Source organism: Rhinatrema bivittatum, chromosome 2, assembly GCF_901001135.1.
Source record: "Rhinatrema bivittatum chromosome 2, aRhiBiv1.1, whole genome shotgun sequence".
Lineage (NCBI taxonomy): Eukaryota > Metazoa > Chordata > Amphibia > Gymnophiona > Rhinatrematidae > Rhinatrema > Rhinatrema bivittatum.
Window position 1 is genome coordinate 589,286,788 of NC_042616.1, and position 27,836 is coordinate 589,314,623.

A 27,836-nucleotide genomic window follows, 5' to 3' on the forward strand; every position below is an offset into this window, starting at 1 on the left:
GCCACCAGACCGAGGCCTAAACCTCCGAGGGATCGCAGAAATCACCTCGGGAAACTCAACTGGGGGAGGGACCCGAGGGTATCACCGCAGGAGTGCGGGGCTCGTTGTCTGTATGTTCGTAGTAATTTAGTAAGTCAAAGTAGAAAGCAGATTTGGAAAACACGCTCAGCGAGCGTGCAGGCACTCCAAACTGCTTTGGAGACGGAAATTACTGAGTTGCTTCACTTCCTGTGGGGGTATATGTACCCGTGCTGACGTCAGATCCATCTCCAACTGCTAGCACGAGCACACTATACCCACTTGTTCTGAGTCCATCTGGCTACACGCTAGGAAATTCATAATTACCCCCGTTCACCCTCATCCCATTACCTCTTGTTTCAGAGACTCCCTTTTGTTGAAAGAGGCTTGCCTTCTGTGCATGAAAACTTGGAGGTAGTCAAATGTATCATTTCTCCCCTATTTTACCATTTAACTGAAATAGTCCTTATTTAACGTATTTAAAAATGTAAAGATAACATTTAATAACCTACAAAAGGATGAAATCAATTCACCTATTTTCTTTTCACTATAAATTTTGACCAGAGGAGAAAAAAATTCAGGAGAAGTTGAGTGCCGGCCCAAATTCTTAGGCACTAAGGAAAAAATGTCTTCATAGAAAAATATGCAAAAATAAGCTATTTGTCTTTTGTATTTATTTTGCTTTTTTGTGTTAAACTGTTTTTCATTTCCCCTTCCATTCCCTCTAGCCTCAACTCTTTTGATGTCCAGTGACGGCACCAGCCCTGGGGTAGGTATCTCCTCGAGTGAAGCTGCTTTCCCTCACAGCCAAATTTTAGGCTACCTGAATTTTTCCAGCCTTGACTTTGACCCAAAACCTACACTGCTTGTGCACACCTTTCTTATCATTATTTATTTATTTATATACCGTCATTCCAAAGGAACCACACTTTATAGATTGTGTCATGATACATCAGCATAAAGCAGCGGTTCTCAACCGGTGTGTCGCGACACACCAGTGTGTCGCCAAGCACCGGCTGCTGTGTCGCGTGCTCCCGGTCTCTCCCGCTGCTCTTTCTTCCCTGCTGCCGTTGCCGCCGGGCTATCAACACGTTCAAGCCCAGTGGGAACGGCAGCAGTGCTAAAAAAAAGCTGAGGCACTTGTGGCTGGCCTTTTCTTCTTCCTGCGCCTGCCCCCCCCCCCCGTGACCCGGAACAGGAAGTGATATGCGGTGCGCGGGAAGGAGAAAGAGCAGTGCCGCGTGATAAAGTAGCAGTGGCAGCTGCAGCATTGGCCCCCGAGCAATTGAAGCAGCCGGTAATCGGGAAAGGAGACAGCAGCATGATGCTCCCGCGGCCGATGGGATTCTTCCTTCTTGGCCTGCAGGGGCTGGAGGAGGAGGCTGCTGCAGCTACCATTTGTGCTGGGGGAGGGGCGGGGAAGAGGAAGTGAGTGAGAGAAAGAAGCAGCCAGCCTGCATGTGATTGAGAGCGTGTGTGTGATTGAGAGAAACTGGTCAGAGAGCTGATGTATGTGTATATGTGAGAGACAATGAAAGTGACTGCTCAAGGAGATGACTGATGTGTATGTGAGAGTGTGAGACAGTCAGGGATGTGACTGATGTGTGTGTGTGAGAGAGAGAAAAAGCATTGAAGTGAGAAATCTGGGTATGTGAGAAAGCATGGGCGTAAGAAGCCTGCTGTTGGGGGGGGGGGGGTTGGATGTGTGTGAAAGAAAGCATGGGAGTGAGAAGCCTGATTATGTGAGAGAGAGAGCATGGGAGTGGGAAGCCTGTGTGTGTGCATGCATGAGAGCGAGAGACTGGTTGGTAAGGTGACGGTGTGTATGAGAGAAAGACTGGTGTTTGTGAATATGAGAGAAAGAATGTGATTCAGGGAATGAGAAGCCTGTGCAGTGGAGAGCGAGCATGGAAATGAGAGAGAGACTGGTGTGTGTGTGTGTGTGTGTGTGTGTGTAACAGAGAGAAAGTGATTATGGGAATGAGAAGCCTGTGCATGTGAAGAGAGTGAGCATGGGAGTGAGAAACCTGGGTGTGTGTGAGACACAGCATGTGAGGGAGAAGCCTGTATATGTAAGACAGAACATGGAAGTGGGAAGCCTGTGTGTGTATGCATGAGAGAGATCAGGTGACTGGTGTGTGTGTGTGTGTGTGTGTATGTGTGTGAGAGAAAGAAAGTGATTATGGGAATGAGAAACCTGTGCATGTGAAGAGTGAGCATGGGAGTGAGAAACCTGGGTGTGTGTGAGACACAGCATGGGAGTGAGAAGCCTGTATATCTGAAAGAACATGGGAGAGGGAAGCCTGTGTGTGTGTATGCATGAGAGAGATCAGGTGACTGGTGTGTGTTTGTGTGTGTGAGAGAGAAAGAAAGTGATTATGTGAATGAGAAGCCTGTGCATGTGGAGAGAACAAGCATGGGAGTGAGAGACTGGTGAGTGTGTGTGAGACAGAGAAAGTGATTATGAGAGTGAGAAGCCCGTATATGAAAGTAGAACACGGAAGTGGGAAGCCTGTGTGTGTGTGTGTGTATGGCATGAGAGAAACTGTTCAGGAAGGTGACTGGTGTGTGTGTCAAAGACTGTTTGGGAGATGATTGGTGTGTGAGAGACAGAAACTGGTCATGGGGGCATGACTGGTATGGTGTGTGGGTGTGTGAGAGACATGGGCATTAAGGAAGAGGACCATGAGTATAGAGCTTAGCCTCTACTGCTGCTTCTGCTGTGTGCTACGGCCTGCATGGAAGAGGAGTAGGAGAGCTGCTGGAGGGGGTAAGTAAAGGTGGCTTTTTAAGTTTATTTTTCTTGATTGACTGCCATTTTAATTATTTAATATTATGTGATGTGTCTGCTTTTTTTGAAATATTTTATTGGTGTTTGGAGAATTTTTAATAGTTTTTATGAGTTTTTAATTGTTGGATGTTATTCTGTTCATAGCTGTTTTGAAACATTTATTCTGCTTATTAGTATAGTTTTACAATTATTTCTGTGTGGGGATCTATAGCTGCTTGCTAGTTCTGTTTTCCTAATAAGAGATGTATTGGTTTTTAGGGCCTGATTTAATATTTATAGTGTTGCCTTTTCATAGGTAGGGTTGCTCCTGTTTGAGTGTATTCCATAATACAGGTGTAACTGTGTGCGGATTAGTTTATGTGCATTACTACAGATCCTGGGGGTATGTTAGGTTGGTTCTGTGTCTGTTACCGAGATGAGATATTTTACTAGCATGTAAGAGTTTTATCAGTCTTATTTGTTGTGTTTTCTCAAGAGGACATGCATTGGTGGTAAACTGCTGTCTTTTCATAAGTAGGGCTATTGAGCTTGGAAGTAGATGGAGTTTGAGTTGCTGTTACTGAGATGATACCAGAACATCTTTTTTGTAGGGTGAGTTGTATGGAGAATGTCATAATTCTGCTTTACATCCATTATTGTGGGTCAGGGGGGTTCCCGTGGATGCAAACTGTACTTTTACATCTAGCCCCGTGACGATCATGGGTCAGTGTGTCACGCATGTGAGAACCATCTGTCAGGTGTGTCCTGACAGAAAAAAGGTTGAGAACCACTGGCATAAAGCATTGCAAAAAAAGGAAACAAAAATCATAAAATTGTATAATTTTGCCTGAAATCCCAAGCACATTCTAAAGCTGATTGAGCCAATGGAATAAAAAATGTCCATAATCAAGGAAAAATAAGGCAGAAGAACAGTTGACATAAGACTTAAAACTTTGCCAGAATAAAATCTGCCATTTTCCTATTAACTAAAACTACTCCATGCAGAGAAAGCATTTAATGACCCCAACTTCTCCAAGACATATGAACAGATGACATTTTTCAAAAACTCACATTGGCTGGTGGGCGACTTCCAGTACTCTGTACCTTCCACATTTTCATGGAAATGTTTTCTGGACTGAGGTTTCTAATTATTTTGTTATCTTCAGAAACAACACTGACCATAAATTCTGTGGAAACAAAGAACATAAGAATATAAGACATGCCATGCTGGGTCAGACCAAAGTCAATCTAGCCCAGAATCCTGTCTCAGACAGTGGCCAGTCCAGTTCGCAAGTATCTAGCAGATCCTATGAAGTAAACCTATTTCCTGTTTCTCACTCCCTGGGACAGCAATAGCTTTCTTTAGTCTACCTGGCTAATGTGTTATTGACTTGCATATGATTTGCCAAACTTGGTCAGACCAAAGGTTCCATCAAGCTCAGTAGCCTGTTTCCAACAGTAGCCAATCCAAGTCACAAGTACCTGGCAAGATCCCAAGAGTTAGTTAGATTCCATGCTGCTTATCCCAGGGATAAACGATGGATTTCTGCAAATCCACCTTAATAATGTTTATGGGCTTTTCCTCCAAGAACTTGTCCAAACCTTTTCTAAATACAGCTACACTAATAGCTTTCACCACAACCTCTGGCAACGAATTTGAGCTTAATTATGCTATGGGCCAGATTTTAAGATTTACGCGCAGGCGTAGATTTCTGAGCTCAACCCGGCGCACACAAATCTATGCCCAATTTTACAACATGCGCGCGCAGCCGCACGTATGTTATAAAATCCGGGGTTGGCGTGTGCAAGGGGGTGCACACTTGTGCACCTTATGCGCGCTGAGCTGTGCAGCAGCCTTCCTCTGTTCCCTCTGAGGCCGCTCCGAAATCGAAGCGGCCTCGGAGGAAACTTTCCTTCCGCCCCCCCCCCCCCCACCTTCCCCTCCCTTCCTCTACCTAACCCGCCTCCTAGCCCTACCTAAAACCCCCCCTTACCTTTATATAAGTTGCGCCTGCCTCCGGGCAGACGTAGGTTACGTGCGCCGGCCGACAGCCGGCCCGTGATCCCGGGCACAGCGGCAAATGGCCGCTGTGCCTGGAGGCTCCAGCCCTGCCCCGCCCACTCCCTGCCCCCTTTTTCAAGCCCCGGGACATATGCGCGTCGCTGGGCCTATGCAAAATAGGCTCGGCATGTGCAGGAGCGGATTCTCGGGGATATACTCGTAACCCTTTGAAAATCCGCCCCAATGAATATAAAAATATTTTATTAGTTTTAAATGTATCACTTAGTAATTTTGTGTGTCCCCTAGTAACTGATTAATATTTACTCGTTCAGCTCCTTGCGTTATTTTATAGACCGTTATCATATCTCTCCTCAGCCATCTCTTCTCCAAGCTAAAGAGTCCTAACATCTTTAGCCTTTCTTCATAAAGGAATTGTTCCATCCACTTAATCATTTTGGTTGCCCTTCTCTTTACCTTTTCTAGTTCTGCTATTTCTTTTATTAAATGTGGTCACCAGAACTGCACTCAGTACTCAAGATGAAGTACACATCATGGAGCGATAAAGAGGCATTATGATATTCTCTGTTTTATTCTCCATTCCTTTCCTAATACTTTCAAGCATTCTATTTGCTTTCTTGGCTGCCTCTGCACACTGAGCAGAAGATTTCAATGCATTATCAACGATGACACCTAGATCCTTTTCCTGAATGGTGATTCCTAATGTGGAACCTTACATTGTGCAACTATACTTCCCTAAGTGCATCATTTTACACTTGTCAACATTAAATTTCATTTGCCATTTGCATGCCCAGACTCCCAGGTTTGCAAGTTCCTCTTGCACTTTCTTATAATCGTCTTGTGATCTAACAACTTTAAATAATTTTGTGTCACTGGCAAATAAGATCACCTCACTCATTACCATTTCCAGATCATTTATACATATATTAAAAAGCAGTGGTCCCTGAAAAGATCCTTGGAGCACGTCACTATTCATCTTTCTCCATTGGGAAAATTTACCATTTAACCCTACTTTGTTTTCTATCTTTTAACCAATTCCCAATCCATAATAGGACATTGCCCTCATCCCATGACCTTTTAAATTTCCTAAGTCTCCTCTCATGAGGACTTTATCAAATGCTTTCTGGAAATCAAAATATACTATATCAACTGGCTCACCTTTATCCATGTTTATTTACACTCTCAAAAAAATGTGTAGCAGATTGGTGAGGCAAGACTTCCCTTGGCTAAATCCATGCAGGCTTTGTCCCATTAAACTATACCTATCTATATATTCAGCAATTTTGTCCTTTTTGTCAAGAAACTTGTCCAAACCTTACACTCTACTATGCTAGTCAATTTGACCACATCCTCTTATAACATGTTCCACAATTTCATTGTGCACAGAGTGAAAAAGTGCTTTCTACAATTTGTTTTACATTTGCTGGTTGTTAGTTTCATGCAGTGACCCTTTGTTTTAGTACTATTTGAAATGGGAAATAACTGTCATTTATTTTTCTGTTCCACCCACTCATGATTAGAAGTTTATAACATCATATTTCCTCTCACTCATATCTTTTCCAAGCCAAAGAGTCCAAACCTTTGTAGCCTCTCATCATAGGGGAGTGGTTCCATTCTCTTCATCATTTTTGTCACTCTTCTCTGCACATTTTCTAGTTCTGTCTTTTTTGAGATAGGGCAACCTGAACTGTATGCAACTACTCACAGTGTAGTTGCACCATGGATTGATACAGAAGCAATATTGTGTTTTCTGTTTTATTCTCCATTCCTTTTTGGATCACACAACATTTTTGACTGCCACTGCACACTGAGCTGAGGATTTCAATGTACTGTCTACAAGAACTTCAAGGTTCTTTTCCTGGGTGGTGACTCCCAATGCAGAACCCAACATCGTGTACCTGTAAGTTGGAATTATTTTTCTCTGTGCGTATCACTTTGCATTTTTCCTCATTAAATTTCATCTGCCATTCAGATGCTCAGTCTCCTAGTCTCAAAAAGTCCTCTACTGCTCTCACAATCCACTGTTTTGATAGTTTTGAATAATTGTGTCATCTATAAATTTGATCACCTCACTTGTTCCTTTTTCCAGATCATTTATGTATTAAATAATACACATCCCAGTACTGATCTCAGTGATGCTCCAACTAATGACCTTTCTCCATTTGAAAATTGATCATATTGTCCTACCCTCTATTTCCCATCTTTTAACCAGTTCTTAATCTACAAGATGACATTGCCTCCTATCCCACTGTCTTTTTAATTTCCTGAGGATTCTGTCATGGAGGACTTTGTCAAATACCTTTTGAAAATCCAAATATACTGTATGAATTGGATCATCTTTATCTACATGTTTATTTAAACCTTAAAAATTTCTGAAAGATGCTAAACCATGATTTCTCTTCCCCATTAAGCCACGTCTGTCTATATGGCAAGTGATTATTTTAATAAGAATGGTTTCTATCATTTTGCTCAGCACCAACATCAGGCTCTCTGGTCTACAGTTTCTTGGATCACTCTGGAGCTCTCTTTAAAAATCGGCATCATACTGGCCACCTTCCAGTGTTCAAGTATCATGGATGTTTTAAATAGGCTACAGATGCTAGTAACAGGTTTGCGATTTCATGTTTCAGTTCTTTTAGAACTCCAGAGTGGATGCCATCCAGTCCCATGATTTGTTACTCAATTTGTCATTATGATCTATTGCATCCTCCATTATCAGATATATGTTTTAGTTGCTCAGAATCTCCACTTTTAAAGACTGTTTCAGCTGTGGATATGCTCCCAACATTCCCCTCAGTAAAGACCAAAGCAAATAATTCATTCAGTTTTTCTGCTTTTTTCTTGTCCTCTTCTCTGTCATCTAGCAGCCCAGGATTTTTGCTTCAAATGTATTTGAAATATTTTTTTAATTAGTTTTTGCCTCTCCATCAAGCTTCTTTTCAAATTGTCTCTTTGCATACCTTACTATGTTTAAGTTTAGAAAACTATTTAATTCTAATGTCCTGAAAAAAAATTCATAATTGAAAACACTATGAGGATAACTTTCAAATTATGCACAACAGCATATATTTATTTTTATTTTATTTATTTATTTATTTATTTATTTATTGTTTTTATATACCGACATTCGATCGAGATATCACATCTGTTTACATGTAACTAAAACAAATAAGGCATGACTTGCTTATTTTACATTATAACATGGTAACTGTTTGTAACATGGTAACAGGAGGGATGGAACAAGAGATTAAGCATGGTATTTGAGGAGAACGAACAATATATGCATGTATATGGCTGTGCATGATTTTACCATAGTATTTTATAACTCATGGATATCGCATACGTGCATATTATAAAATAAATGTACTTTTACCCCGAAACATAAGCACATATCTATGTTTACATAGATATGTGCTTATGTTTACACATAGATATGCGGGGACTTTTCCTATTTTAAAATATACATGCATATAGTAAAGGAGGACTTACTCATGTAAGTCTCAATATACGTGACCAAGTCTGTTAATTTTAAAATATTTGGAGGTAAATGAAATGAACCAGTTTATCAATTAGTCTACCAGTTCAATCAGTCCTTCTCCAGGAAATTGAGACCTTAATGGTTCTTCATCCTGAATTCCCCCCAGTTTATCCAGACCTCTCACCCAGTCAGTATTGTACAATAATCACGTTTAATATCACTTCTGTTTACTCCAGATAGAAGGCTAAGGCTCTTTTGCAGTTCAAACTGTACAGGGCTCATTCGTCTTGGGGTGAATGGGGCCTGGGAAAAAACGTCCGCACTTAAGTTCTTACCTAAGGAAGTGTCTGATTTCCTTCTTAACCAGTCAATCGTCCTGCCAACATTTTTTCCCAGGCCCCATTCACACCAAGACGAATGAGCCCTGTACAGTTTGAACTGCAAAAGAGCCTTAGCCTTCTATCTGGAGTAAACAGTGTAAGGTGGATAAGTCATTAAGGCCTGGAGCTCATTGACCCTGCATTCTGAAGAGACCGCAACGAAAAATATTACCTTCCACATCAGGTACTTCAGGTCACAAGAGCACAGAGGCTCAAAGAGAGCTTTCATCAGCTGAGCTAAATCCACACTGAGATCCCCAGGACACAGCAGGAGGCCTTAGGGGAGGCTTCAACTGAAGCAAACCTCGCATGAACCATACAACTATAGGCTATCCAAAGGCGGGTTTAACCTCTACATAGTAACATAGTAATGATGGCAGAAAAAGACAAAACGGTCCATCTAGTCTGCCCAGCAAGCTTTCCAAGGTAGTAACTGCCACTCCATGCAGGTTACCCCCACGTTTCTGTCAAGGTTAGTAACTTCCGTCCCGTGCCGGATAAGCTCTTATTTATTCCCATCCCCTAGCCTTTAGGGATCCACAGTGTTTATCCCATGCCCCTTTGAAATCCTTCATAGTTTTAGTCTTCACCACTTCCTCTAGAAGGGTATTCTAGGCATCCACCACAATCTCAGTGAAGAAATATTTCCTGACATTGGTTCTAAGTCTTCCTCCCTGAAGTTTCAAATCATGACCCCTAGGATATACTAAATTGTTTCCAATGAAAAAGGTTTGTTGACGACCATGGACATTAAAACCTTTCAAGTATCTGAAGGTCTGTATCGTATCACCCCTGCGCCTCCTTCTCCTCCTCCAGAGTATACATATTCAGGTTCTTCAACCTCTCCTCATAAGTCATTCGATGGAGACTACCCACCATTTTGGTTGCTCTTCTCTGGACCGCCTCCATCCTGTCTATCTCCTTTGCGATACGGTCTCCAGAACTGAACACAGTACTGCAGGTGAGGCATCACCAAGGACCTGTACAAGGGGATTAGCACTTCCCTTTTCTTACTAGATATTCCTCTCTCTATGCAGCCTAGCATTTTCCTGGCTTTGGCTATCGTCGTGTTACACTGTTTCGTCGACGTCAGGTCGTTAGACACTATCACCCCCAGGTCTCTCTCCTGCTCCGTGCACATCAGCCCTTCACCCCCAACGCATATATTTCTTTCGGATTACCACACCCCAGATGCATGACTCTGCCCTTCTTGGCATTGAATCCCAGGTGTCATATCTTCGACCATTCTTCCAGCTTCCTTAAATCCTGCCTCATTCTCTCTACTCCTTCCGGCATATCCATTTTGTTGCAGATCTTAGTATCATCCGCAAAAAGACAAACTTTACATTCTATCCCTTCCGCAATGTCACTCACAAAGATGTTGAACAGAACCGGTCTCAACACCGATCCCTGTGGCACTCCACTTAACACCATTCTCTCTTCAGAGTAAGTTCCATTTACCATCACCCATTGTCTTCTATCCATCAACCAGTTTGTAATCCACGCCAACACCGTGGAGCTGACTCCCAAACTTCTCATTTTGTCGATGAGTCTATTTGGGACCATATTAAAAGCTTTACTAAAATCCAAGTAAACTGCATCGAGCGCTCTTCCCTGATCCAGTTCTCTAGCCACCCAAACAAAGAAATCAATTAGATTTGTCTGACAGGACCTTCCCCTGGTGAATCCATGCTGCTTCTGATTGAGCAACCCACCAGATTGTAGATAGTTTACTATCCTTTCCTTCAGCCGAGTCTCCATTAATTTTCCCACCACAGAGGTGATGCTAATCGGCCTGTAGTTTCCAGCATCTTCTCTGCTCCCACTCTTGTGAAGCGGGACCACCACCGCTCTTCTCCAGTCACTAGGAACTACACCTTTTTCCAAGGATCTATTGAACAGGTCACATAGTGGATCTGCCAGCACATCTCTGAGTTCTCTCAGTATTCTGGGGTGAACCTCATCAGGCCCCATGGTTTTGTCCACTTTCAGTTATCCTAGCTCTTCCCAGATATTATCTTCGGTAAATGGAGTTTCATCTACTCCACCCCCTTCTACAGTCTTGATAACAAGTGATGGTTCTTCTCCAGGGTCTTCTTTAGTGAACACTAAACTGAAGTATTTGTTTAATATATTTGCTAATTCATTATCTATGTGCCAGTCACAGTCAGATGAACCTTGAATTGGTTTTCAGACCAGCTTCCGAAAGGTGTAGAAGGTAGTCAAGCAATTTTTATGGAAAGCTGGAGAAAGGATCTAAGGCTCATACCACATGGAAAACATCCACCACTTTAGCACATAGGACTTTCTAGTGGAAGGCTTTCTGACAGCTCGAGACACATCCTCTGAGAGATCGAGTGGTTGTAGAATCAACCTCTCAAAATCCAGGCTGTGAGTGATAGGGCCTTGAGGTTGGGATGCCACAACCTGCCTTGATCCTGGGAGATGAGATCTGGAGGATTCCCCAGCCTGTTCAGTTTCCTGATGGACATCTCCCGAAGGAGTGGAAACCAGATCTGTCTCGACTAATGAGGGGATTTGAGAATCATAGTCCCCTTGTCCTAGCGAAGTTTTAAGAAAGTCTTTGCCACTAGTGGAGTTGGAGGATACATGTACAGGAGACCCGCGCTCCAATCGCAGGAAAATGTGTCCGAGGCTGGTCTGCCATATGTCCTATTTAGGGAGCAGAACTAAGGAACCTTCTTGTTCCAAGGCACAGTGAACAGATCCACCTCCGTTCTTCCTCATAGCCAGAAGATCAGATTCACCACTTTGGTTCAGAGACCATTCGTGGGGTCAGAAGCAACGACTGTCTGTCTGTCTGCAAGTACATTCACCATTCTGGCCAAATATATGCCCTCACCACCATCCCATGGGGGAGGGCCCAAGACCATATCTGGTCCGCTTCCTGATACAGGAGGTATAGCAAATGTTGCTTACCTGTAACAGGTGTTCTCACAGGACAGCAGGATCTTAGTCCTCACATATGGGTGACATCATAGGATGGAGCCCAATCACGGAACACTTGTCAAAGTTTTTAGAACTTTGACTGGCCCCTACTGGGCATGCCCAACATGGCACTAACCCTGCAGCCAGCAGGGGTCCCCCTTCAGTCTTGTTTAAAAAGCTACAGGAAATGACAAAATAAAATAAGAAACGTAACTAAACCAACACCACGGGGCGGCGGGCGGGTTTCATAAGGACTAACATCCTGCTGTCCTGTGAGAACACCTGTTACAGGTAAGCAACATTTGCTTTCTCACAGGACAAGCAGGATGGTAGTCCTCACATATGGGTGAGTACCGAGCTGAGAATGTCAGAGTATGCACCAAATGTACCCAAGATGTGCAACAGGCACAACTGGGGTGGAATTTGGCAGAGGGCATCCTGAACCCTAACGGGCAGGCGGAAGGGTGTTGGTACATCAAGTTGTGAATAGGATACGCAGGACAGATTGGCTGAAGATGGAATCTTGTCTTCTGGCTTTCTCCAAGCAATAGTGGGCTGTAAAAGTATGGAGAGAACTCCAGGTGGCAGCCCTGCAAATATCAGGAAACGGCATCGATCGTAGTTGTGCAACAGAAGTTGCCATGGCCCTCACAGAGTGTGCTTTAACACGGTCTTGAAGTGGAATGCCTGCTTGCTGATAGAAAAAGGATATGCAGTCCGCCAATCAGGAGGAGAGACTCTGTTTACCCACAGGCTGCCCCAATTTGATGGAATGGAAAGAGACAAACAATTGAGTGCTTTTCCTGTGGGCAGCTGTACAGTCTAGGTAGAACGCTAGAGCCCGTTTACAGTCAAGGGTATGCAGAACCTGCTCTCCTGGATTGAAATGAGGCCTGGGAAAAAAGGTAGGTAGTATAATGGATTGATTGAGATGAAACTCTGACACTACCTTAGGAAAAAACTTAGGGTGAGGGCGGAGTACTGCCCGGTCTTGCAGAAGTTTAGTGAAGGCGGATAATTAACTAAGGCCTGTAACTCACTAACTCTGCGAGCCGAAGTGATTGCCAAAAGGAAAATCACTTTCCATGTGAGATAGCGAAGTTCACAGGAATGGAGAGGCTCGAATGGTGGTTTCAAGAACCTTCCTAGAACCAGGTTGAGGTCCCAAGAAGGGGCCGGAGGACTCAGTGGAGGCTTGAGGTGAAGCAAGCCCTTCAGAAAACGTGTTACAAGGGGTTGTACTGATATAGGAACATCCCCAACACCTTTATGGAAGGTGGCCACCGCACTAACATGCATTCTGATGGAGGAAGTTTTTAGACCGGACTCCGACAAGTGCCAGAGATAGTCCAGAAACTTCGTGATTGGACAGGTCAAGGGATTGAGAAGAGCACCATGACTGAAACCTGTTCCATTTGTAAGAATAAGATTTTCTTGTGGAAGGCTTCCGTGAAGCAACCAGGACACGGGAAACTGATTCAGAAACCCAAGGTTACCATCTTGAACTTTTCTCGTTCGAGGTACTTGTTGAGGGCACGTAGGTCCAGAATTGGACGAACGCCACCTGATTTATTGGGGATTAGAAAGTACCAGGAATCGTTGGGAAGAGGGTACTGGTTCTATTGCTCTGGACTGGAGGAGGAGGGAGACCTCCTGTTCCCGAAGTGATAAGTGATCAGATGTTCCCCACGTCAGCCGAGGTGAGGAGTCCAGTGGGATGGAGAGAAAGTTCAGGTGATAACCACGAGAGATTATAGCAACGACCCACTGGTCTGAGGTGATTGTGTGCCACTTGTTGAAATGGCACAATCGACCTCCCAGTGGTGAGGCATTGGAAGCTGGCTGCTGCTGTCTATGCAGGAGTCAAAAAACGGAAGCAGGAACCGGCTGAGGAGCTGCTTGTGGCTTTTGTTTTCGTGTCTGATGAGATTGGGCCTTAAGGAAAGGTCTCGTAGAACGAGTCCTAGACGGTGGTGGATAGGACTTCTTTGGACGAAGAAAGACTTTTTAGTATCCTTCCTGAATGGCTGTTTGGAGGCATAATCAGAAGGCATCAGAGAGAGCTGTCTCAGGGTCTCATGGTGGTCCTTGAGTTCCGCTACCGTTCGTTGAATCTATTTGCCGAACAGATTGTCCCTCATACAGGGCAGGTCGGACAATCTATCCTGTACTTCAGGGCGAAGGTCCGAAGACTTGAGCCAGGCCCATCTTCTCGCCGAGATAGCAGCTGCAGATACCCTGGTAGCAGTGTCAAAGATATCGTAAGATGATCTTATCTCATGCTTGCCCGCCTCAAGCCCTTTGTTTACCAGGGTTTGAAGCTGTTCCTGGAATTGCTGCAGCAGGGATTCTGCAAAGTCCTGTATGTGCTTGAATAAGACCCTGTTGTACTGGGTCATATACAGCTGGTAAGAAGCTGTATATGACCCAGTTGTGGTTGTACTGGGTCATATACAGCTGGTAAGAAGCAATCCGAGAGATGAGCATTGAGCCCTGGAAGACCCGACGTCCAATGGCATCTAGAAAATTTTGCTCCTTGCCTGGGGGAAAGGAAGCATGAGGTTTTGCTCTCTTTTGGGCAGATTCCACGACGACAGAGTGGTGATCCAATTGAGATTTTTGAAAACCTGGGGCTGTCTGTACCAAATAAGTGGTGTCAGCCTTCCTGTTGACTGGAAGAACAGAGCCAGGGTATTCCCAGTTCCTTTTGAGGAGATCCAGAAGTATTTGGTGAATGGGGATGGAGGTTATTTCCTTGGGAGCATCCAGGAATTGCAACAACTCCATCATTTGGTGTCTGTCATCGTGCTCGGTCAGTAATTGCAAGGGAACCAATTCAGACATCTCCTTCACAAAGCTTATGAAGGAAAGGTCCTCTGGAGGAGAACGCTTTCTGCTTTCAGAAGCAGAAGGTGGTGAAGGCAAGTCATTGGTGTCTGGTGAAGAATCATCTGTCCAGGTATCGTAGGGATCGGCATCTGCCCCTCTAGGAGCCCTAGGGGGACGGGATAGTGGAATCCCTGAAGGTCCTGGTCTAGGCTCCGAAAGAATTGAAGGAATAATTGGAGGCACCTATGAAGGCATTGAAGGTACCGGTGCAGGCAACGAAGGCATCGATGAATGGATCGGTGGCGCCGGACGTATCGGCATCGAAAGACATATTGGCATCGATGGCTGAGGCATTGGTAGGATTCCCAATGGAGGGATGCGGAACGGTGTTTCTCCTCCCGATGACAAGGTAAGCGGAAAGGGCACCGGAGCCATCGGTGACCCGGGATCCATCAGTAGAAAAGCGGCGATGAGCGCTTCCATCTTCGAGAGCAGCGGTGCCAATGCTGCCGGAATCGGGTCAGCGGTTGGTTCCATGATCGGTACCCAGTGTCAATGCCGGAGGAACTTGGAGTCGATGCATCGCCTTGTTGATGGCCTCCTGAACCAGCCAGTCCAGTTCTTCTCGGAGACCTGGAGCAAGCAGCCCCGGCTCCGGAACAGAAGGAGGCAGAGGCATAGCCGGAGGGACCACCGTTAAAGGCGGAATTGCGGCTCCCAATACCATGTCGGGTGAGGGTTGCCTCGGTGACCCGGTTGCCGAAAAGGTCGGTGCCTTTTGTGGACGGGGTTTCTTCAACAGCGGCTCGGACGATGGCGAGGTCGATTTCACTCCCTAGATGGTCCGAGGCTTCCGATGGCGATGTTGCTCTCTATGATCCCCTTGGTCTTGAGGGGGAGTAGAGGAAGCTAAAGGCCGAGAAGTCGTCGAAGCCGGACGGTCATCGGCCGGTGGTCGATACTGGCGTGAAGTTGACAGTGCCGGTTCTGATGACGTCGATGCAATCGACGGCGTTGGGGTTTGAGCACGGAAGAGAAGTTCCATCTTCTCCATTCTGGCCTTGTGAACTTTGGGTATCATTAGGGCACATTTGGTGCAGGTCAGGACATCGTGTTCACATCAGAGACACATTACACAGACTTTATGAGGATCTGTGATGGACATGGTGCGATTGCAGTCCGGGCACTGACGGAATCCCGACGCCATGGCCTTTTAAAAATTTAGCCACGGTACTGTCGACAGGCAGTAGGCTGCGAGGACAAAACTCGATGGGAATCGACCGAAAACAGGTAAAAACTTACCGGAGTACCGCGGAGTCAAAAATTCGAAAGAGGGTCCCCCCTGTAGGGTATGAAACTTTTTAGTAATTCCGTGAGGAAAATTCCTGTCAGGAATCTCTGTGGAGCTCCTTAACCGTGTGGCTACTGCAGCGCGGAAAAAAGAAGACTGAAGGGGGACCCCTGCTGGCTGCAGGGTTAGTGCCATGCTGGGCATGCCCAGTAGGGGCCAGTCAAAGTTCTAGAAACTTTGATAAAAGTGTTCCGTGATTGGGCTCCATCCTGTGATGTCACCCATATGTGAGGACTACCATCCTGCTTGTCCTGTGAGAAGAATCCATACCTCCCTGTTCGTTGACCATCCACATTGTCACTTGTCTGTATCAGCACAATTTTGTTGGACAGCCAATTTCTGAAAGCCCACAGAGTCTGATTGCCTGGAGATCCATGAAATTGATTTGAAACAGTTGTTCCTGGGTGGACCACAGACCCTTGGTGCGGAGCCCATCGACATGAGCCTCCCAGCTCAGGGGGAATACTTCTGACATTAGCACAATTTAGTCTTGAGGACTTTGGAAAGATACCCCTGTTCCACATTAAAATTTACCTGCCACCAGGACAAACAGTCCTGGAGGGGCGGGGTAATGGATGCAGTTCCGTAGATCCTGTATGGCTTATCGCCACTAGGACCTTAGGTCTACTAGTGTTTTCACATCTGCAAACATGCTAAGGGAATGACATGTACCCTTGTAGCCATGTGGTCCAACAGCCTCAACATGTGCCATGTTGAAATCTGCTGGTTAAGAACATAAGAAAATGCCATACTGGGTCAGACCAAGGGTCCATCAAGCCCAGCATCCTGTTTCCAACAGTGGCCAATCCAGGCCACAAGAACCTGGCAAGTACCCAAAAACTAAGTCTATTCCATGTAACCATTGCTAATGGCAGTGGCTATTCTCTAAGTGAACTTAATAGCAGGTAATGGACTTCTCCTCCAAGAACTTATCCAATCCTTTTTTAAACACAGCTATACTAACTGCACGAACCACATTCTCTGGCAACAAATTCCAGAGTTTAATTGTGCGTTGAGTAAAAAAGAACTTTCTCTTTCGCTTGAGTAAAAAAGAACTTTCTCTTTCGCTTGAATCTCTGCCATGGTGGTCATCAAATTGATGGACTGTTGCTGGGATAACAAATGTTGCTTACCTGTAACAGGTGTTGTCACAGGACAGCAGGATGTTAGTCCTCTCATATGGGTGACATCACAGGATGGAGCCCAATCACGGAACACTTTTGTCAAAGTTTCTAGAACTTTGACTGGCCCCTACTGGGCATGCCCAGCATGGCACTAACCCTGCAGCCAGCAGGGGTCCCCCCTTCAGTCTTGTTTTGAAAGCTACAGGTAGTGTCGAAAAATAAAATAAAAACGAACCCAACACCGCGGGGCGGCGGGCGGGTTTTGTGAGGACTAACATCCTGCTGTCCTGTGAGAACACCTGTTACAGGTAAGCAACATTTGCTTTCTCACAGGACAAGCAGGATGGTAGTCCTCACATATGGGTGAGTACCGAGCTGAGGATGTCCGAACATGCACCAAATGTACCCAACGGCGTGCAACAGGCACAACAACTGGGGTGGAATTTGGCAGAGGGCATCCTGAACCCCACCGGGCAGGCGGAAGGGTGTTGGTACGTCACGTTGGAAAAAGGTTACGGAGGACAGATTGGCTGAAGATGGAATCCTGTCTTCCGGCTTTGTCCAAGCAATAGTGGGCTGCGAAAGTATGGAGTGAGCTACAGGTAGCAGCTCTGCAAATGTCAGGAAGCGGCACCGATCGTAGGTGTGCTACTGAAGTCGCCATGGCCCTCACAGAGGGTGTTTTAACACGGTCTTGGAAAGGAATGCCTGCTTGCTGATAGCAAAAAGATATGCAATCCGCCAACCAGGAGGAAAGAGCCTGCTTACCCACAGGTTGCCCTAATTTGTTTGGATGGAAAGAGACGAACAACTGAGTGCTCTTCCTGTGGGCAACTGTACTGTCTAGATAGAAGGCTAGAGCACGTTTACAGTCAAGGGTAAGCAGACTCTGTTCCCCTGGGTTGGAGTGAGGCCTGGGAAAGAAGATAGGTAATATGATGGCTTGATTAATGTGAAACTCCAAAACTACCCTGGGCAAAAACTTAGGGTGAGTGCGGAGTACCGCCCGGTCTTGCAGGAGTTTAGTGTAAGGCGGATAGGTGACTAGGGCCTGTAACTCGCTAACCCTGCGAGCAGAAGTGATAGCTAAAAGGAATAACACTTTCCATGTGAGATATTTAAGGTCACAGGAGTGGAGAGGTTCGAAAGGTGGTTTCATGAGCCGACCGAGAACCAGATTAAGGTCCCAAGAAGGGGCCGGAGGACGTAAAGGTGGCTTGATATGGAGCAAGCCTTTAAGAAATCGTGTTACGAGGGGTTGTACCGAAATATGGACATCCCCGATTCCTTTATGGAAGGCGGCTACCGCGCTGACATGCATTCTAAAGGAAGAGGTCTTTAGATCGGATTCTGATAAATGCCAGAGATAGTCCAAGAATTTTGGGAAAGGACAGGAAAAGGGATCAAGGGACTGGGAAGTGCACCATGATGTGTACCTTTTCCTTTTATAGGAATAAGATTTTCTTGTGGAAGGCTTCCGTGAAGCATTCAGGACACGAGAAACTGATTCGGAAAGGTTAAGAGGTTGAAGGATTAAACTTTCAACATCCATGCCGTCAGGGACAGGTCTTGAAGATTGGGATGGAGTAGGCATGAGTCGTTTTGAATGATCAGATGCGGGTCCGTTCCCAAGGGAATGTGCCTGCAGATGGAGAGATCCTGGAGTATGGGAAACCATACTTGGCGCGGCAAGTGAAGTGCTATCAGGATCATGGTTCCTTTGTCCTGACGTAGCTTCACGAGAGTCTTCGAGAGAAGAGGAAGTGGAGGGAATGCATAAAGCAGACCGGTTGCCCACGTGAGGGAGAATGCATCTCCATTGAACCTCCATTGGTTACCCATACACTTTAGAATAATATACAAGGCCATTCTTACCACATACAAAAATATCCATCTACTGGCTCCCATTGACCTACAGATCCCTCTCCAACTACATAACTCGTCAAGACCGACAAGAGATGCATACAAAGGATCGCTACAGGTACCACCGCCCAAATCCACCAGACACATCACGCTAAGAGATCGGGCATTCTCTACAGCCATTCCACCGTTATGGAACTCTATCCCCTCTAACATCAGACTGGAAACATGCATCTCAACCTTCAAAAAAAGACTAAAGACATGGATATTCATACAAGCATTCCCGGACTCAAACTGATATATCTCATCCTCGCCAATCCTTATCTCCAACTACACCATGATTAACAATCTCCATTATTGTTTACATGTTTGAATTAATAACCTGTCCTTTCTCTTCTTTCTCTGCCAAGTTCCAATCTCCCTGTTATATGTAACTGCATTTTCCGCACCATTGTTTTTAGTTTATGTTTACGATGCACCCCTGTTTTATGTGAACCAGCATGATGGGACTGCGTTCTCGAATGCCGGTATATAAAAACCCAAAATAAATAAATAAAATAAATCTCTCGGCTGAGAGTGCTTGCTCCGAATTAGGGAGCAGTAATTGTTCACTTTGTGGTTCTGAGGGGACGCAAAGAGGTCTATTTGGGGATAACCCCATTGCTGGAAGAGAGAGATCGCTACCGAGGGGTTGAGAGACCACTCGTGTGGTTGGAAGAGACAGCTCAGTTTGTCTGCCAAGACATTGTTCACTCCTGGCAAGTAGGTGGCCCTGAGGTACATCGAACGGGAGAGCGCTTCCGTCCAAATCTGCGCAGCTTCCTGACACAGAAGGAAGTAGCCTGTGCCGCCTTGCTTGTTGATGTACCACATGGCTACCTGGGTTGTCCGTCTGAATCAGGATTACGTGATTTGAGAGGCAATCCTGAAAAGCTCTGAGAGCATATCGCATCGCTCGAAGTTCCAGAAAATTTATCTGGTGTTTGGCTTCCTCTGGAGACCAAGATCCTTGCGTCTGTAGATTGTTTGCATGAGCTCCCCAACCGATGTTGGAAGGGTCTGTGGTGAGAATGATTTGAGGATCTGGTAGGTGAAAAGGCAGTCCCTGGAGGAGATTGGTGCGATCTTTCCACCAGGCGAGAGATAGACTGAGTGCGTCGGTGATGTAAACAATGGTTGACAGAGGCTGAGTGGCTTGAATCCATTGTGACCTCAGAGTCCAATGCATGACTCTCATGGCCAGGCGGGCCATTGGTGTCACATAGACTGAGGACGCCATGTGTCCCAGCAGGACGAGGAATTGGCGAGCTGTTGCTGTGTGTTGAGACTGCAACTGGTGAGCTAGAGACACGAGGGTTTGAACTCGCTGTTAAGGAAGAAAGGCTTTTGCCTGTAAGGTGTCCAAGTCTGCCCCAATGATAGATAAGGTTTGAGATGGGAGTAAATAGGATGTCTCGTAATTGATGAGAAATCCTAGAGATATTAGAGTGTGAATGGTCAGGTTCAGGGAGGACCGACCAACTTGCTGGGTTGGGGCCCTGATCAGCCAGTCGTCCAGATAGGGGTAGACATGGACACCTTCCTTCCTGAGAAAGGCTGCGACAACTACAAGGCATTTGGTGAAAACTCGTGGTGCCGATGCTAGGCCAAAAGGGAGCACTCGATATTGGTAGTGCTTTTGGCCTACTAAAAAGCAGAGATACTTGCGATGAGCCGGAGCTATCGCAATGTGAGTGTAAGCGTCTCGGAGGTCTGGAGAGCAGAGCCAGTCTCCTCTTTGTAGCAGAGGTAGAAGAGAGCCTAAGGTTACCATCTTGAACTTCTCTCTTTGAAGGTACTTGTTGAGGGCTCATAAGTCCAGAATTGGATGAAGTCCTCCTGACTTTTTTGGAATCAGGAAGTACCGGGAATAGAATCCTAGGCCTTGTTGTGAAAGAGGGACAGGTTCTATTGTGTTTGACTGGAGAAGGAGAGAAACCTCTTGCTCCAGAAGGACAGAATGGCCGGTTAGTCCCCATGTTTGTAGAGGTGGGGAGCCCGGTGAGTTAAGAAGTTTAGGTGGTAACCCTGAGCAATGATTGCTAGCACCCATTGGTCGGTTGTGATTGAGTGCCACTTTTCGTGAAAGTGACTTAATCGACCTCCCACTGGTATGCTTTGTAGAGGGATCTGGCTTCCGCTCTCCAAGTGAAAGTCAAAAACCCGAAGCAGGCCCTGGCTGGGGAGCTGCTTGCGGTTTTTGCTTTCAAGGCTGAGATTTTTTATAAGGCCTCGTCGGTCTGGATCTTGTTGGTGGGGGATAATATTTCCGTGTACGGAAGAATGATTTCTTAGAGTCCTTCTTGAAGGGCTGTTTAGATGGGAAATCAGAAGGTATCGATGAGAAATGTTTGAGGGTCTCATGATGGTCCTTTAATTCAGCAACTATTTGTTGAATTTGTTCTCCAAATAGATTATCCCCTAGGCAGGGGAGGTCAGAAAGTCTGTCTTGAACGTCTGGGCAAAGATCAGAAGACTTGAGCCAGGCCCAGCGTCTTGCCGAAATGGCAGCTGCAGACACTCTAGTGGAAGTGTCAAAAATATCATAAGCTGTTCTAATTTCATTTTTTCCTGCTTCAAAACCCTTAGTTAAAAGGGTTTGAATATGCTGTTGGAATTGTTCAGGCAGGGTTTCAGATAAATCTTGTATTTGCTTGAAAATGACCCTATTGTATTGGGTCATGTACAGCTGATAAGAAGCTATTCTGGAGATAAGCATGGCCCCTTGGTATACTCGTCGACCAATATTATCTAAGAACTTGTGTTCTTTGATAGGAGGTATAGATGAGTATGGCTTCATTCTTTTTGCTTTCTTTTGGGCTGATTCAACCACTACTGAGTGGTGGTCAAGCTGAGGTTTGTGAAAGCCAGCTGCTGACTGTAAGAGATAAGTAGAGTCAGCTTTTTTATGTACTGGAGCAATGGATCCAGGATTCTCCCAATTCTTTTTTAGAAAGTCAAGAAAAACCTGATGAATTGGAATGGAAGTGATCACTTTAGGGGCATCCAGGAATTGGAGAAACTCCATCATTTATTTATTTTTTATTATTTTATTATTTTTATATACCGACATTCGATCTCAATTGAGATATCACACCGGTTTACATTCAGGTACTGTAGGTATTTCTCTATCCCCAGAGGGCTTACAATCTAAGTTTTACAATCATCTGGTGCCTGTCATCTTGCTCCGTCTGAAGTTGAAAAGGGACCAATTGCAACATTTCCTTCACAAAATTGATGAAAGAGGCCCTCTGGAGGAGAACGCTTTCTACTTTCAGTAGGAAAGGGTGGTGAAGGTAAATCATCGGTGTCTGTGGACGTATCATCCCCCCAGGTGTCATAAGGATCAGTGAGCTGACCTGTAGGACCAGGAGGGGGTTGGATACCCGAAGGTCCCGGCTGAGGCTCCGAGAAAGTCGAAGGAATCACCGGGGGCACCGAGAATGCCCTGGCGGGCATCGGTGCCAGCATCGAAGGTATCGATGGTGCCGATGTGCGTATCGCCCCCGATGAATGGATCGGTGGCGAGGGACAACACGGCATCGATGGTTGAGGCACAACTCCCGAAGGAGGAATGCGGAACGGTGTTTCTCCTCCTGATGAAACTGTCATCGGGGAGCGCACCGGGGCTGTCGGCGACCTAGAAATTACCGGTGGAAGGGCGGTCATGAGCGCTTCCATCCGGGAAAGCAGAGATGCCAGCGCTGCTGAAATCGGGTCGGTGACCGGTTCCACTCTCGGTGCCGGAGGGACCTGGAGCCGTTGCATCACCTTGTCGATGGCCTCCTGGACCAGCCGGTCCAGTTCCTCCCGGAGACCTGAGGTAACAAGACCTGGCTCCGTAACAGAAGAGGGAGGCTGAGGCAGAGCCGGAGGGACCACCTTTACAGGCGGAATCGCGACTCCCAAACCCCGATCGGGTGAGGGTAGCCTCGATGTCTCAGTCGCAGGAGTGGACGGTGCCGCTCCTGACCGGGGCTTCTTCGATGGAAGTTCGGACAGTATCGAGGTCGATGGCTTCGGTTCCTCGAGGGTCTGAGACTTGCGATGCCGATGGCGATGTTTCTCCCTCCGATCCCCTCGATCTTTGGGGGAAGGGACGGGAGTCGATGGCCGTGAAGACGTCGATGGCGGGCGGTCACCGGACGGTTGTCGATGGTGGTGCGACTTCGACGGTGCCGGTTCCAATGATGTCGATGCGATGGACGGCGTCGGGGTGAGAGCACGGAAAAGGAGTCCCATCTTCTCCATTCTGGCTTTGCGACCTTTTGGTGTCATAAGGGCACATTTGGTGCAAGTCAGGATGTCATGCTCACTACCTAAACAAAATACACAGACTCTATGAGGGTCTGTAATAGACATGGTGCGCGTACAATCTGGGCACCGACGGAAACCAGACGCCATGGCAAAAAATTGAGCCGTGGTACGGTCGACGGCCAGTAGGCCACGAAGGCCAAACTAGACGGTAATCGACGAAAAAAAATGGCAAAAACTTACCAAAGTACCGCGGGTGAGTAAAGAAAGAGGAGGGACCCCTGTGGGGCAACTTTAACCTTAAAGAAGTCCGTGAAGAAATTCCCGTCAGGAATGTGGTCAGATCTCCTTAACCGCGAGGCTACTGCTGCGCGGAAAAAAGAAGACTGAAGGGGGACCCCTGCTGGCTGCAGGGTTAATGCCATGCTGGGCATGCCCAGTAGGGGCCAGTCAAAGTTCTAGAAACTTTGATAAAAGTGTTCCGTGATTGGGCTCCATCCTGTGATGTCACCCATATGTGAGGACTACCATCCTGCTTGTCCTGTGAGAAAGGACGGCCTTGGACTGAGCTATGTCTAGCAGGGCTCCAATGAAATCCAATTGCAGTGACGGGCTGAGTTGTGACTTGGGGTAGTTAACGACAAACCCCAGTGACTCTAGCACCTGGATCATCAAGAACTTGGACTCTATGGCCCCTGCCTGAGAGATGCTCGACCAGCCATTCAAGAAAGAAAGGGGAAAAACTTTGACTTCCAGCCTGCAAAGGTGCGCTACCACCATAGCTAAACATTTTGTGAAGACATGTGGGGCTTAGACTAGCCCAAATGGCAGCATGTGATACTGGAAGTGCTGTTTTCCCACCTCGAATCAGAGATTCCTCCGGCGACCGGGGAAATCTCGATTTGAGTGTACACATCCTTTAGATTGAGGGAGCATAGCTAGTCCCTTTTTTGCAAGAAGGGGATCAAGATGCCCCAGGAAACCATTTTGAGATTTTATTTTTCTTAGAAATTTGCTCAAGCCCCTCAAGTCTAGTATGGGACAGAGTCCCCCTGTGTTATTTGGAATCAAGAAGTACTGAGAGCAAAATCCCTGCCCTCTTTGCCTTGGTGGAATGGGCTCAACTGCCCTGGCCATTAAGAGGAAGGAGAGCTATGCGAGAAGTTCCTCCTGATATTCTATCATTCCCCGATAAGACTCGGGGGGGGGGGGGGGGGAATTTGGCAGGGTACTCAATAAGTTTAATCTCTACCTACCATGGACGATGGCCAGAACTCACTGGTATGAGGTTACACTGGGCCACCAGCTAACATAGAACCATAGCCTCCCTCTGAACAGAGGGTCCAACATCCTGGGTATGGCAGACATGGCTATGCTCCCTGTGATCCATTCAAAACCCCATCCCCAGAGTTGACTGAGGTGTCGGCTGGGGCTTTGGGGGCCCTCTGTTGCATGGGATGACTATGAGGGGCCTTTTGTTGCTTGCTGAGTTGAGGAGGAAAAAAACAGTATCTCCTTGAGCAAAAGAAAGACTTCTTGTGGCCAGACCTCGAGGACCTCTTGGAAGACCAGGATGGGTCCTGGGTGCCAGCGGAGAGCTATTGGAGTGGTCCCGCATTTGGGCCACCTCGTCCTGCAATTTATCTCCAAAGAGATTCTCTCCAGTGCATGGCACATCAGTGAGTCAGTCCTCCACTTCCTGACAGAGATCCAAGGCCCGCAGCCATGCTAGTCTACAGGCATTGATCCCTGCATCAGAGACCTTCTATACTGTCTCAAACACACTATAGTTCGATCAGACCCTGTGTTTATTGCATGCCAGGCCCTTATGCACCAGTGACTGGAGGGTGTCCTGCTGCTGCTGAGGCAGCTGCTCAGCCACCTCCAGCACCTGCTTGATGATGTCCGTATATACTGGTCTATGCAGAGCTGTGGGTGAAGAGCATAGCACCCTGAAAGCTTTCCTTACATGGGCATCCATGGTCACCTGATCCTTCCCTGGGGGCTCCGATAAACCGGTCCGAGTGTGCTTGGCCTTTTTGAGAGTGGATTTGACCACCGCTGACTGGTGTAGAAGCAAAGACTTGTCGAATCAGAGTGTCTTTTGGACAAGATAAATCGCGTCTTCTTCCTACTGATAGGAGAACCAGAGGATGTATTCCTACATTCTCATCATTAATACCATAAGGATCTCATGTACTGGGACTATCACAATCTCCTGGGGAGGATCCACGTACTGAAGAATAACAAACATCTTGGCTGGGTATCCTCCTCTGTCTAAATGAAACTGGATTGCCTCCGCTGTCATTCTAACAAACCTGCAAGGAAGGGGAGACTTCCTTCTATCATTGGGAGGAGATGATTCTGAAGGGAGGCCAACCCACATGTCATTGGAAACATTGGAGGAATCATCTCCCCCGGCGACATAAGGGCCTTCGTTCTTGATTCTGTATGCAAGGAATTGGGCCCGAGGCATCGGGCTCTGGCCAGTAGTAAAAAAACTGATTCAACTTGCCGTGGGGCCTTGGGCCCCAGTGTCACTCCCGTCATAGTGGGAGCTTCCTCCTCTGAGGAACCAGGGACAAGCACCTTTCTATTTAGGGCGTTGCTATCATGTTTGATGACGTATATGCGCCCTCACCCACGGAACCACTTCCAGGGTTGCAGCCCTCAAACCGAGTACCTGTAGATAAAGACACATCTGTGCCATCAACTTCTGAACATGAGTTTCCAGCAGGAAAACCCTTACCTGCTTCATGTCGAACTGAACACTGAGATACTCCAACAACTGAGATGGCTAAGACTGCCTTTGGCCAGGTTCACCACCCAACCAAGCTCCTGCAACCAGGAGATCACCTTGCGGCTCCACCAGGTGGCTCTCTTCCAGAGACTTGACCCAAATCAGTCAGTCATCCAAGAACAGGTGCACCAGGATCCCATCCTTTCTCAAGTCTGCCGCAACCACCACCATAACACCTTGGAAAAAGTTCTGGGTATGGTGGCCAGATCAAAAGGCAGCGCCCGAAACTGATGGCGGTACCCCAACATTGCAAAATGCAGAAAATGTTGGTGCTCCAATCTGATGGGAATATGGAAATACACCTTGTACAGATCCAAGGAAGTCAGAAATTCCCCCGACTGCACGGCCATTATCACTGAGCGCAATGTGTCCATGCAAAAATGAGTCAACCGCAAATGACAGTTGACCCCTTTGAGAACCAGGATGAGATGAAAGGAGCCTTCTTTCTTGGGCACAATGAAATAAATAGAATATCGACCCATATTTTCTTGAGACGTGGGCACTGGGGACCACAGCCCTCAGACTGAAGAGACTTGATAATGTATACTCCACTGCCAACTACATCTGCAGGGAGTGGCAGGGAACACATCCCAAAGAACACTGTGAAACTCCAGCGCATATCCCTCTTGTATCACCCCCAGGATCCATTGATCCGATGTGATTTTGACCCACCTCTGATAAAAGAGAGAGTGTCGCCCCCCTATCTCCTGGTCCTGGGGGTGAGTCAGCAAACCTTCATTGGGAGGCTCAGGAGGTTCTACTGCCCGAGCCCCATCTGAGATGTATGAGATGAAAGGACTGAAAGCTACCAAAAGGTCAAGTCCTCTGAAAAGTTGCCCCTTTGTAAGGATGAAAATGCTTTGATCCCCTGGCACAAGCCCTCATGCCAAAGAAGTGTGGCATCTGCTTCTCATCCTCCGGCAACCAAAGAACCTGGGATTCACCCCAATTACTGGCCAGTTTCTCCAACTCGCTCCCGATCAAGTGCAAGCCTTTAAAGGGAAATTCTGTAAGGTAAGCCTTGGAGGTCACATCAGCTGACCAATTTCTTGGCCATAACTGACGCCTGGCCATTATTACCGAAGCCACCCCTCTAGCTGAGGTGCAGACCAAATCGCAGCCTGCATCTGCCAAAAATACAGCTGCTGGCTCCATAACTGCCCTGGAATTCACTCCAGATTCATCAACTTCCTGAGAGAGAAATAAACAAGAGCAAGCCACCAGGGAACAATAAGAAGCTATCTGCAAGGTCATTGCCACTAAGATCATTCACAACCTTCAAGGCCACTCCTCCATGGGGATAGTTGTCTGCTTGGAGAAGGCACAGCCAAGTGCATCCACTTTTGGAAAGCACAAACGCTCTCTCACCTCTGGCTCCAGGATGTACAGGCCTTCCAAGGCCCAACCCCACTTTGGAGATAGCCTCCAGGGCGTCCCGATCAAGATCAATCAATTCTTGAATAGCCTCCATAACAGAGAAAAAAACAAGAGGCTTTACGCAGAGAAATCAAAAAGCAAAATTGCTTACCTTGTAATAGGTGTGTTATCCCAGGACAGCGGGAAAAACTTCTGGCAAGTTTCTAGAAGCTTTTAACTGGCTGCCTGAGGCTACTGAGCATGCCCGGCATGCCATGATATTCCCTGCCACAGGGGTCTCACTTCAGTCTTGTATGTAGCAATAAGTGATAGCAAAAATAAAATAATAAAGTCTGAGGCCCAACTCCGCAGGGTGGCGGGTGGGTTCCGTGAGGACTACATCCTGCTGTCCTGGGATAACACCTATTACAAGGTAAGCAATTTTGCTTTATCCCAGGACAAGCATGATGCTAGTCCTCACATATGGGTGATTAGCAAGCTAGAGGCTGAGTCATTGTCCTTGGTAGCAGTAATGCATTTTTGAGGAAATGATGCAGCCGAAGATCACAGCAGGTTGGTTGTAGAAGGAGTTGGGTTTAAACTGGAAA

The 27,836-nt window shown here is 46.6% G+C and overlaps 1 protein-coding gene across 1 annotated transcript in view; it reads right to left on the reverse strand.

Annotated features, from left to right (window-relative positions):
• The window catches only part of SMCHD1 (structural maintenance of chromosomes flexible hinge domain containing 1), a 1,156,633-nt gene that overhangs the window by 399,405 nt on the left and 729,392 nt on the right, over window positions 1-27,836 (reverse strand). Inside the window, 1 exon segment of the mRNA XM_029591083.1 lies at window positions 3,860-3,975. Coding sequence (XP_029446943.1) covers window positions 3,860-3,975 — 116 coding nt within the window.